The sequence below is a fragment of the Myxocyprinus asiaticus genome, chromosome 15, assembly GCF_019703515.2.
Source record: "Myxocyprinus asiaticus isolate MX2 ecotype Aquarium Trade chromosome 15, UBuf_Myxa_2, whole genome shotgun sequence".
NCBI lineage: Eukaryota > Metazoa > Chordata > Actinopteri > Cypriniformes > Catostomidae > Myxocyprinus > Myxocyprinus asiaticus.
Window position 1 is genome coordinate 1289083 of NC_059358.1, and position 13323 is coordinate 1302405.

Below are 13323 nucleotides of genomic sequence, written 5' to 3' on the forward strand. Positions count from 1 at the left end.
TTATTTAAAATGTATTTAAATAGGGTTTTCATAGTAAGTAATTTATGATTATGAAATTAAAATTAAATAAAAATAATAATTCATTATTTAAAATGTATTTTTAAAATAAGTGATTTTAAATTTAAACAGATAAAGTTTAAAGATAAGTTAATTTTATCATTTAAATTAATTCAATGTGTTCAAACATTCTGTAGCGCCTACATCTAGAAAACAGACACTCCCACCTCTGGAATAAACATGGAGGTCTTAGTCCCGTCCGAATCGGTACATGAAATCACAGACGACAGGTGATAATAACTGTAACTCAAACGTCGTTTAGAAAACTAGTCCCGTTCAAATAGGATTAAAGACAGACACAAAAACAGTTCTTGTGAACAGCCCCTTATGCTGCAGATGCTGATAAGAGCAAGACGCAACGATCAAAGACCTCCACTTAAGTCACCGTCAGTCAAAATGTTTTTGCATTTGATCAAATATTCAAATTTCAAATTGGAATTTTACAGCATTACTGTGACTCACGTTTTGCATCAATGTATCGTTACGTTGCCACATTGCCTAAACGTTGGTGTCTTTCATCATATTTCTGTTGCCACTCAAGACTGTGTGTTACAGCGATGTTACCATGGCAAAGGGGGTTTTAGAAGGTTAGCGGGTACATCCCAGCATTGCTTTAATAAATCATTATAGTTCCTGCCTGTCGCTGTGCTCTTGTAAAGGTCCCACTGAACATCTGGAGCAGGTTTAAATGCCAGTAGAATAATGATAATGAGTCTGTGGGACGAGCCGTGTGCTTCTGCAGGAGAAGCTGAAGGCCAAGTTCAACTGCACTTCCTGTGTGAGCTTCACTTGATATTAATCATAGTGGAGAGGAGAATTAGGTCAGTCCTCTGCTGTAATGGTCGCTAATTAATATAGATGTGGACAGTAAACAAACACAGAGGGCCAAAGGTCAGGCGTGCACGCCCAAGTCAATACGTTTACTCTCAATACGTCAATGCGTTCTTATAACAAAGTGATTGTCAAAAAAGTGCTCAAATCAGGGCTGTACACAGTCCATCAGCCGAATAGGACCCGTAGAGGTGTCCAATCCAGCATACAGGATCATTTTAGGAAAATAAAAATAAAAATGGGAAAGCCATTTGAGTCAATGTTTCCTTTTAGAAATCTGATTTTGCATTCTGATTTTGAGCCATATATACTAAATAATAATAATAATAATAATAATAATAAAACTACTGTATATATACAGTATTTCTATATATGTACTGTATATATAAATTACTGTTGCAAATGTATTTTGAAACTACAAATTGTCATATGATCAACCTGTCAATTCTGAGACTGATTTAAGTTTCACGAGTCTCAAAATAATGACAACTTCAGTTCAGTAAGTGAACTGAACCGCTCTTGACTGATTCAGTGAGTCATTCAGTAAAGATTTTGTCAGACTGATTTAACTCAGGAGTCTTTTAAACTGTTCAATAAAAGAATCGGTTCAAAAGAGTCATTTGCTTGTGAATCGGACTACAGTAGTTGAGCTGTGTTTTTGCGTGCAGCCTGCGAAGACAACTCAGTAGAACGATTCAATTTAGATGGCAAGATCATAACTCAGGTTAAGTTTCTTTACAAAATAATGTATTTATTTATCAGTTTATTATATTGGATATATTCACAATATTATATTTTTAGCTACATGGGAAAGAAAATTCTTTAAAGGGACACTTCACCCAAAAAAATGAAAATTCTCTCATCATTTACTCACCCTCATGCCATCCCAGATGTGTCTGACTTTCTATTCTTCAACAGAACACAAATGAAGATTTTTAGAAGAATAAGGTCCATACAATGCAAGTGAATGGTGACCAGAACACAGAAGGTCCAAAAAGCACATAAAGGCAGCATAAAAGTAATCCAGCGGTGATATGATAGGTGTGGGTGAGAAAAAAAACTATATTTATGTCCTTTTTTACTATAAATCTTCACCTTTGATCAGCCCCAGCTAGTAGGTGGCTGAATGTGAAAGTAAAAGTGTAGATTTACAGTGAAAAAGGACTTAAATATTGATTTGTTTCTCACCCACACTTATCATATCACTTCTAAAGACATGGATTAAACCGCTGTTGTATGGATTACTTTTATGCTGCCTTTATGTGCTTTTTGGAGCTTCAAAGTTCTGGCCAGCATTCACTTGCATTGTATGGACCTACAGAGCTGAAATATTCTTCTAAAAATCTGCATTTGTGTTCTGCAGAAGAAAGTCATACACATCTGGGATGGCTCGAGGGTGAGTAAAAATTTTCATTTTTTGGGTGAACTATCCCTTTAAGATCCTAAAGCGGAGAACAGCTTTCTGATTTTCGCTCGATCACTCGTGTAATGATATGTCATGTAAATTATCCGGTAACATTGCCGGGTCTAAGTAGGGGCTGGAGAGGCATTGCCCCCCCTAAATTTGCCTCGAGCACCCCCAGAAACTTCTGATACCCCTGCCCTTATTCACAGCGAAGCTTTCAAGGGCATTCTGCCCCCGGACTGACAGTGACATAATCAACGTTGCCCCCTCTAAACATAAGTAATCATTAGCTGTGCTTCGAAGGATCAGCGCCAAACAGGATAAAAGCTGACATTGTTCTAACGGCACATGTTGTGTTACATGTGCTCTTTTTTGTGCCAGAAGTAATGCTACAGTTTGACACTTCACTCCATAGTATTCAATGCATTGGAAACCGTTGACACAATCAGTCAGATTAAACAAGGGCCTTGAACCTGAAAGCTGTGGTTTATATCGCGTTGGGAAAGATTTTGGTGTACGTTCACTGATTAGCTTGATTTTGTTGTGGCCGTTTTTCATTTCATACACTCTGCCTGATATAACTGATAATTTGATACTCCAGGAAGCAGTATTTTCCCCTGGAATGTACATCTTAAATTGGACGAGCTTGAAATTGCAGCGAAAGTCTGATTTATTCATGAGAACTATGCTAACACATACGGGTGTCAAAGCAAACAATCAAACATGAAGATTGGACAACAGCTCTGATATTGATAGCTTCGGTCCATTGAGACCCAGCTGAGATATTAATCTGAGACCACCGCTGTGATCTCATCAGAGCCATTTCAGTGAAATAATGCAGTCAGGCCGGCAGATGTTCAGTATGCGTTGCGCATCAAGCGCTGCGGCCGCATTTACTCTTGCAGCACTCACAAACACAGGGTTTCACCCTACGGAAACCAATTCATTTTCCACGGTGAGCGGTTAATAATGATTGACACCGAGGGAGAAAAGAGAAACAGAGCGAAGCTCGTGAGTTAGATGGACAGGCGCAGCTGAAGCACATTTGAGCGAGTGACTGCATTATTCATGACAGGAAACACATTTATTGGGGTGCAGATCGCAGCGTGTGTTTGCAAATAGCTGTTGAGAGGATTGTGGGTAATTCATTCTTTTGCAGACACCGTTTACATGCATCACCACACGACCTGAAAGCCACACTTGCATCCAGACCGTCACCTTCCTGAGAGTTTGCGACGAGGCAGAGAGCTTGTGGCCGATACACATGAGATCATTTCCATTTGACACGGCTGCCCGTTAGATTCTCTCTGTATTCTTTGGTCATTCTCACAGGCAGTAACAAACAATCATTCAGGATTGCAGAGAGTTTAAACGCATCTGGTTTTGCTATCAGCTTTCACTGTGGTGGGAAAATTGGTTGGAAACTTTGTAATGCATGCCTCAGGTCTTTAGTGACCTGTTTACTATCACAGGATGTATATTTCTTTGTTTGTTACAAGACAAATGAGTACTATATTCATACAAAAGGCTACTATATCACATTGATTTTACTGTGTGACAGTGGTGAATTATCAGCGTTCCATATGCGTTTACACATACATAATATACATGTTATTTCTTACTCAAGGTGGCGCTGATGTTTCAGTGATTGACTTGATTTGCATTTGACATTGCAAGCAACGTGGAAGTAAACTATAGCAAGTTTAACACATGAAAAGTATAATTCGGCTATTGTCATTTGTGTGTACAGTACTTCTGGAATTATGTAAGTTGTGCATCTATTTAGTCTCGATAAGTGCTTGAGAAAATACATATGTGTAGTTTATGTGTATCTTATGTGTTATGTGTAGCTCAGTATGTGTTTGACCACCAGCTGCGTCTCGTGAAATTTCAGTTTGGAAGTAATGAATCCTGTTCTATATTTGTTGCATCGTCTCTTTGATATATGAGAAATAAAACAACAGAATGTATCAGAAAATATTCTATTCTATTATTTTCTAATGTTCTTAAAATGTCTTGAAAATTGTACAATGTTTGACCATTTTGTAGATGTGTGATAGATATACGTGCCGGGTCGCTAAAGACCCGATTATGTAATAACGTTTGGGAAACACCCATGCATTTAAGAGTTAAAGGTCTGTTTTATGTACATGAAATATGGAATATAGGGTATGAAATTAACTTTTATTGCCCACCAGTGACAGTGGCTGGTGAATGCCCACTTTTACCAGCCCTTAATTTTATTTTATACATATAAATGGTTGTATTTGGTGGGTGTTGATTTCAAACCCTGGTGTTAATGGCACCTTTTTGGATTCTCTCTGGCTCTGTTGTGAATCCTGGTGAGCTGTCTATATTGACAGCATTATAAGGCATCATATGCACGCTTTTGACATGAAAGCTGTTTCAAAATAATAAACATAATTATGCTAAGGACAGGCCATTAAAGGCAATCCTATAATGCATTGCAGAAACGTCAGTGCAAGTAAACATCTGTACAGAGTATTTCATTCAGTATCAAAAGTTACTGAATAAAAATGATTTAATTCAGTCTAATTAAAAATGTACAGTTTTACCCAATGTATTGTTGTTTTACATTCTAGCGCCAAACCCTTTTGTGCACAGGATGGCAGCTTACTAGGTTTTGAAACATGTTTCTCTCTTTCTGTCTAATTGTATGCCTGTTTTCTCTCTGTCTAGCATACAGATTTGTGTCAGTACATGGACAAACATCCTGGAGGGCTCCATCCAGATAACGTCAGGGTAAGTCAACTCCTGCTGGGATTGATCAGTGTCCTTATAGGGCCCAATACAATGAGCACTTCCGAGGAAGAACTGGTCACTAGATTTATTCTCAGAGTTTCATTAGGTTTCAGATTCACTCACCTATAAATACCACTTTACATGTCATTGGTAACTTTAGATGTCAGTCAGACAGCTCCTTCCTGTTTAAGTGGCCACTTCTTGGACCAAATAAGCTGCAAAGTGGACCAGAGATTTACAGCAACATCTCACCCAGTGTTTTATGAGTGACAGCCGAAGTATTGTTTTTTCTTGCTTGGGTAATGACTTCTCGGGCCACTTACAGCCTGATCTCATGAAAATTATGTGACCGTGGCAACATTGTTTTCAAAACAGAATAACGTGCTTCATTACACGGTGTGCTGCAGTTTTCCAGTGAAATATCCAGCAGGGGGTGCCAAAAGCAAGTGAAATGGTTTCATAATGAGACAAGGTTTTTAAGGTGAATATTAGATAGAGGTTTTAACCTCCTGAGACCCCTGCGTGACTGCTGTGTGCATTTTTTATTTCCCTTTTTGATCTGTAACTAGTAGCCCCTAATAAACATGCAAAAAATAAATGTAAGAGTAAATAGTTTTCCTAAAAATTGTTGTCCTCATATTTTTGAGAAATTTGTGAAATGTTAAATAATACTAAGTGTAACATCCCAGCCTAAGCTGTGCCTGTAGGTGTGTGTGCTGGAATGCCAACCATGCTGATTGGTGCAAACATCATCTGCAGCCTGAAACTGAACTTTGGATTGGATGTTTGGAGTGAATGCATTTGGCTGTATAGGAAAGCTATAGGATGCTCCCTAATTAGTGAATGACTTAACATCCAGTTTGCTGTCAGCTACAGTTCAAAATGCAGCTTATTTTCATCCTAACTCTGTAAACAGCCTCTGAAAGCAACATTTTCCAGCTTTGGAGGCACCCATTGATTCTCCATGTGATAATGCACAGTAAATATAGGATTTCTAAGGTAAATTAGTCCTATAGTCCTCGTCGGAGGTCATCGTGTTTGACAGTATGCTATTTTGCGATAAATTGATGAAACTTTTAAAATGGCATATCGGATGAAACTAGAGACTCTAATCTTTTGACACAAACAGGTTTCAATGTTAAAAATTAATGAGGTTTCTTTCCAGATGTAGTTTTTTTTTTCTCCCAAAGACAAACTTCACTGAGAGTGCCGCCATGTTGTTTTGTCACATGACGAAACTTTTGACGCACAAACCTTTTTTTCCCAATTTGGAATGTCCAATTCCCAATGCGCTCTAAGTCCTTCTGGTGGCGTAGTGACTCGCCTCAATCCGGGTGGCAGGGGACGAATCTTAGCAGGCTCCACATCTAAGACCATCAATCCGTGCATCTTATCACATGACTTGTTGAGCGTGTTAACGCGGAGACATAGCGCGTGTGGAGGCTTCACGCCACCCACCGCGGCATCCATGCACAGCTCACCACACGCCCCACCAAGAGCGAACCACATTATAGCAACCACAGGGAGGTTACCCCATGTGACTCTACCCTCCCTAGCAACCGGGCCAATTTGGTTGCTTAGGAGACCCAGTTGGAGTCACTCAGCACGCCCTGGGATTCGAACTAGCGAACTCCAGGGGTGGTAGCCAGCGTCTTTACCACTGAGCTACCCAGGCCCCCAAAATTTAGCCTTTTAATGACAGCCCAGAGTGTCCTGAACTGAGATCAGTCAGTTTAAATTAAATTAAATTATGCATAGCATATAGCGAAGCCAAAACACAATGTCCACGCATGAGGATGCGGGGTCGCACAAGGTTAATAAGTTAAACGTACCTTCCAAACCTAAAACGTAGTGTCTTAAAAGCAAATGCGACATAACCACAAGCAACCACGGCATTTAGTGTCGCTTCTATGATTCTTTAGTTTCACGTGTCAGCTTGCGTGCTTGTGCTTCAAAGTCCAAACACTCTATCAAAATGTAGTTATAGAAACGTTAATTCTATGAGACTAGGTTGGCCACTTTGTACTGTTCCCACCGTGTGAAATGTTCTGTTCTCTTCAAAGTAGAGCAGAAGTCGTGTGAGTTCAGAACGTGACCTATTTTACCAGCTTCTTCCTCCTCGTCTGACTACATGACAGAGCACACCGGAGCGTCGCAGTGTTGATCATTCCAGTGTGCAGTCACAGATTACACTTGATGTTTGTCATCTCCACTAATCACACAGTCAAACTCAGCCAACACCAGCACAGATGAGTTGACCTTTACAAAATGACTTTTGAATGTTGGTCGAACACTTTCAGCGAGCGTCTGCCATCCGTCTGTAACGTGAGACTCTCACTGCACATGTTTAATCGAGGAGTGAGAACACACGCTTGCAGTGTAAAGAGATTTCTTGGTGTAATGAAGGAAGTAATTACTGTCAATCACACCACAGAATTCCCTCTTAGACCCGATTTCATTGGCTGAAAGTATTTTCTATGGGTACTATGGTCAGCGCCTGATTAAAAATGATAGAAAATTGGTTGATGATGTATGTAGTTTTAACCAAGAGTTCAGAGTATTGCTGGCTTGCACGGTCCAGATTCTTTAAACTAAGCCTGAATCAAGAAAAGTTAAAATTTTAAATTATTATTATAACTTTAAAGACGTATGCGACACATTGAAACTTTAGCACTGTAATTAAGAGTGCTATATGATCCATCAGAGATGTACTGGGACTTAAAAATCAGCCTAGAACAGGGCAATGGTGTCATCAAATGGACATTTTAGCCAATAATTAGCTTTGCAGAAAATATAGAATAATGTTAGATTGTCACTGATTACATACATTTAAAATACTTTAGATAAAACCTGTATTTTTCTAAAATAATATTATTTTAAAGATTATTTCCCAAAATACATATTTCATGGAAGTACATGCTTATCGTGTTAAATAATGTCCCTACTTAAAACCCTACTGAAATGTACTGATGAAATCAAATCAGACATTTGACATTGCATAGCATTATAATACATATTCCACATTATATATAGTAGATTAATGTGGCACTATTATTAAACCTCTGCAAACTCGATCTCGTGCATCAGTCAGACATCAGGGGACGTATTTCAGAAAGATCCTAACTTTACAATCCTATCTTAACTGTTTGGTAACCATGGCAATTCCAGTTAGGTTCTCATTCAGGGCAAAAGCTATTAAAGAATCAGATCATGTGCGTATTGGATAAAGATGCTTGTAAATAAAAAGCAAACACACAAACAAGCAAAAAATGTCCAATCTCCACAATGTGTCACATTTTTGAACCGACATGTATCGTGCCATGATAGACTGTTACACCCCTAATTTTCAAGCAACATTTAAATCATAAATAGTAACATATTTTTCACCCAATTTGGAATGCCCAATTCCCAGTGCGTTTTTAAGTCCTCGTGGTGGCGTAGTGACTCGCCTCAATCCGGGTGGCGGAGGATGAATCTCAGTTGCCTCCGCGTCTGAGACCGTCAATCCGCGCATCTTATCACATGGCTTGTTGAGCGCGTTACCACGCCGATATAGTGCGTGTGGAGGCTTCACGCTATTCTCCGCGGCATCCACGCACAACTCACCACGTGCCCCACCGAGAGCGAGAACCACATTATAGCGACCACGAGGAGGTTACCCCATGTGACTCTACCCTCCCTAGCAACCGGGCCAATTGCTTAGGAGACCTGACTGGAGTCACTCAGCACACCCTGGATTCGAACTCACGACTCCAGGTGTGATAGTCAGCATCAGTACTCGCTGAGCTACCCAGGACCCCTAATCATAAATAGTTATTATAATTATATTATACTGTATATTATCATATTTTTAATCATTTGTAAATTATTTTTCCCTGTCTGCTGCCTTTGACATCACAGTTCAGGATAGTCGTCAGTCAATCAGTCTTGTTATCAGACATTTCAGATCACAATTGGACAGCAAGACACAAGAGCCTCTAATATTGTTTTATGTCAAATTGCATTTTATTGCTTTAATTTCCAGAGTTGAATGTTTTGACTTAAAGTTGATGTGTCATTTTTTTGGCAATGTTTACATTCTTTCTCGTAACCCAGTTTAATATACAGAGTCAACTTTAAGTAAGCCATACGTAGTGTGATTTCACCTAAAGTTTAATGCTAGCTGGGTTTCCATCTATTTTTGTGATATGGCATAACAATTCTGTATTGAAACATCAAGATGTAATAAAATCTCCAAAATGCACACAAAAAACATGCATGCTCACTTGAGATGGATATATTTTTTTATTCGATGAGAAGACATGCGCCTAAGCTACGATTGAGAAGCATCTGCCAAACAGAGAATATCTTCAATATCATCGCTTGTCTACTTTTACCTCTCAGAACTGTGTGACACGCTTTCGCATCTGCCGCTGAACGCTAGCCAACGTGAGGTTCGTTTGAGCGTTTTTTGTGCATGCTCTCTAAACCTCAAGTGATGTATTGCATTTAATAAAAGAGCAACAGTGGCTTCAACTTTCATTTTAATTTGTATTTCACAGCACTTTCCCCAAGATGTGAAGATTTTGTTTTCTTAAACACATGGGATAGAAACTTTATTCGCATTGTTTTTGCGATATTATGCGCATTAATTAAATCTGTCATTTGGATGGAAGCGTAGTAGAAATCTAAAACAATATTGATATATTGTGTATTGATCGGCACATCATTTTCTCGATACGTTTTTGAGTCATCGATATATTAACATTGGACAACGTTTCGATTAGAAGCCTAATTTGTGTGCTTTGCAATTCACTGCCAGTTGGTATTCTGTTTAATGTAGTCTGGCGTAATAGCTTTGGGAGACCACAAGGGGGTGAAAGAACATTTACTATATTTAATACTGAAGGACGCTTTGATACTGTGCAGGTGGCAGTCCAATGTTGTGAATCTAGTCTCCATACAAACAAACGTTATGAAGGTTTTTTTTTTTTGGTGGGGTGGGGTGGGGGGGGGATTTTTCCCCTTTTTCTCCCAATTTGGAATGCCCAATTCCCAATGTGCTTTTAAGTCCTCGTGGTCGCGTAATGATTCGCCTCAGTCCAGGTGGTGGAGGACGAACCCCAGTTGCCTCCGCGTCTGAGACCGTCAACCCGCGCATCTTATCACATGGCTTGTTGAGCGCGTTGCCACGGAGACATAGCGCATGTGGAGGCTTCACGCCATTCACTGTGGCAACCACGCTCAATTCACCACGCGCCCCACCGAGAACAAACCACATTATAGCGACCACAAGGAGGTTACCCCATGTGACTCTACCCTCCCTAGCAAACAGGCCAATTTGGTTGCTTAGGAGACCTGGCTGGAGTCACTCAGCATGCCCTGGGATTCGAACTAGCGAGCTAGCGAACTCCAGGGGTGGTAGCCAGCATATTTTACCACTGAGCTACCCAGGCCCCCGTTATGAAGGTTTTTGTACTTCTTCAAGAATGAACAAAGTGACGTACCAGACAATGTTTTCAGGTTAGTGTATGAAACTGGTGTAACTGCTCAAACTGAACGATTAGAGATGGCAACATTGTGTAGGCTATATGAAAGATACATATACACAATACATCATCCAGTGACGGCTAGAGATTTGGGTCGAATTTAATGGAAAACAATGGGAGTTGCACCAAGGATTATTTAGACCAAGACAGACCACTTGAATTAAAATAAATGGAAGAAGTTGGAACGCTCAATGGATGTAGAAAAGGAAGTCCCGCCTTACAGGTAAAAGAGCCAATCACCTTTTAGATACTCGAGAATGTGCATGCGCATTAGCTGAACCAGCCTGAAAAATTAATTTTTTAGTTTAATCTGAGCTGAAGGAGCACAGTTTATGACACCAGTGTTGTCAGATTTGACCGTTGGTTTTAATTATGTACTTTGATCGTAATCTTGACCACCCATTTTGGAGATTTCAGTGCTCATTCAAGTAGATAGGAGCTGCACTTTTATGCCACTTGTGTACAAAGAAAATGGCTTCCCAGCCTGCCCAAGAGCGTTCCTAAGATTGTCCGCAAGTGGACTGACTTGCCTTGGGAAGGGACTTTGTTTGCGCTTCATGGTGCTGCAGAATTTTGAGCAGCCTCCGGGGTCGTAATTGGGCGCCGGATGCAAAATGTGGGAGAGTTACAGAAAGCAGTGATGGAGTGAATGAGGTCAGGTAACAGAAGAGGAACGGATGTTGCTTATGTAATTCATCACGTTTATGTCACTGTGGATTTACATAAATCAAGTATTTATCCTGTTTGGTCCCTCATTGAATTTCAAATGAGAGAATTCCTGATAAATGACAGTCTGGCAGAGAGAGAAAGAGAGCAGCTCACCTGAATCAGAGATGTTTTACTTCATTCTGCTCGAGTTTTCACGCGGATCCATTTTTAGAAGGTTGTAATTTTGTCACATCATCTCACAATGTCTTGTTGTTGAGCGCTCGTTTATTCCCTGACAACCTGCGTTTCACACCGATTTTCACAACCTCTAAAAATACGCTCTACAACCGACCTGTCATCAGAAGACTTCTGTAGATACACATGTTTATAAGGACAGGCCATTGGTTTGAGCTTAAAAAAGATTCAATTTTGTCATTGTTTACTCACCCTCATGTCTTTCCAAACACATATGACTTTCTTTCTTCTGTAGAACACAAAAGGAGATATTTGACAAAATGACAGTCTCAGTCACCATTCACATTCATTGCAATTATTATTTTTTTTTTGTCATTCAATGAAAAAGAAAGGTGAATGAGGCTGTCAGTCCCTAACATTCTGCCTAAGATCTCCTTTTGTGTTTCAAGAACAAAGAAAGTAATATGGGTTTGAAATGATGACAGGATTTTGTTTTTTGGGTGAACAGTCCCTTTAAACGAATAATTTTATGGCCTATATATCAAATTATGTTTGCATTTAGACTGGTAAAAGTGCTTCAGAGATAACTGGTTTAGAGGATTTGCAGTGAGCTAAAAATACAAATTCTGAGATTTGAGATTATTGCGATTCATTGATAATCCTCCCTCTTCCAAAATGCTGATACTGTATGGCATTCACATCCTTAAATAATGGCATCAGTGAGTACGTTCACTCTGCAAAAATTATTTTATTATTGAGTATTTTTGTCTTGTTTTCTAGTAAAAATACCTAAATATTCCTAACACCTAACTATATATATACAGTATATATTATAACATTTATTATATATATATATGTGTGTGTGTGTGTGTGTGTGTGTGTGTGTGTATATATATATATATATATATATTTATATAGTATATATTATAATATTTATTATATATATATATATATATATATATATATATATATATATATATAAATAATACATATTATAATATATATATATGTACACAGTATATATTTTAATATTTATTATTTATAGATTTTATATAAATAATAAATATTATAATATTTATTATTTATATATATATATATATATATATATATATATATATATATATAAATAAATAATAAATATTATAATATATATAAAAAAAAATAATAATTTGCCAATAGGTTAAGGGAAGAAAAAACCCCCCACTTGATTCAAAGGAAAAACTGGTTTATTTATCTCACCCCATTGGCAACATTTTTATTTGATTTTTTTTTAAGAATAAACTTGAAAAGACTTAATGTCTTGTATGTACAGTATATCATTTTACTGCTCCAGTATTTTACTAATAACTACCAGAAATCAGCTTATTTAAAAAATACGACAACGCAAGAAAACTGCATTTACATTTTATTGAAATAATTGGATTATTGTCTGATTTTTATGTCAAAACGCAAACAGGCATGCGAACAACACTTTTGCACACTGGGTAAGCTGGTAAGAACAGCAACAAAGGTTTTTACGTGGAATGCAAAATCCAAGTAATGTTCATAAATATACGCGTGCCGATCGGTTTATGCTTAAACCGCTCATGACAGTATCTTGGTAAATGATCGCAGTTTAAGCCGTTGCCGGCCTATTAAGCAAAATTGGTGTAAGACTGTACATGTTGACGCCAAATACGTTTTCTAAACACTGTTTTACGGTGGAGGAAAACCGCATTCTAGTGTGGATGAGGGGTGTAATCGCAGCCTTAGTGAGCACTCATCTTTAAACATTATGCTATCTCCTCAAGCATTAACTGATGAGATCCTAAATGGACGCTAAGTGGAAATTAGCTCCCATACTCACAAGGCAAACACGTCACACAATGGTTACTGTTTTAATTGCGTCCATTACTG

General features: G+C 38.5%; 1 protein-coding gene across 2 annotated transcripts in view; it reads left to right on the top strand.

The window, feature by feature from the left end:
- Positions 1-13323, top strand: part of LOC127453144 (cyclin-dependent kinase 14) — a 217384-nt gene that overhangs the window by 79013 nt on the left and 125048 nt on the right. For both annotated transcript variants that reach the window (XM_051719328.1, XM_051719329.1), the window contains one exon: positions 4994-5056. In XM_051719328.1, the coding sequence (XP_051575288.1) occupies positions 4994-5056 (63 nt within the window). The remainder of the gene's footprint in view (positions 1-4993; positions 5057-13323) is intronic.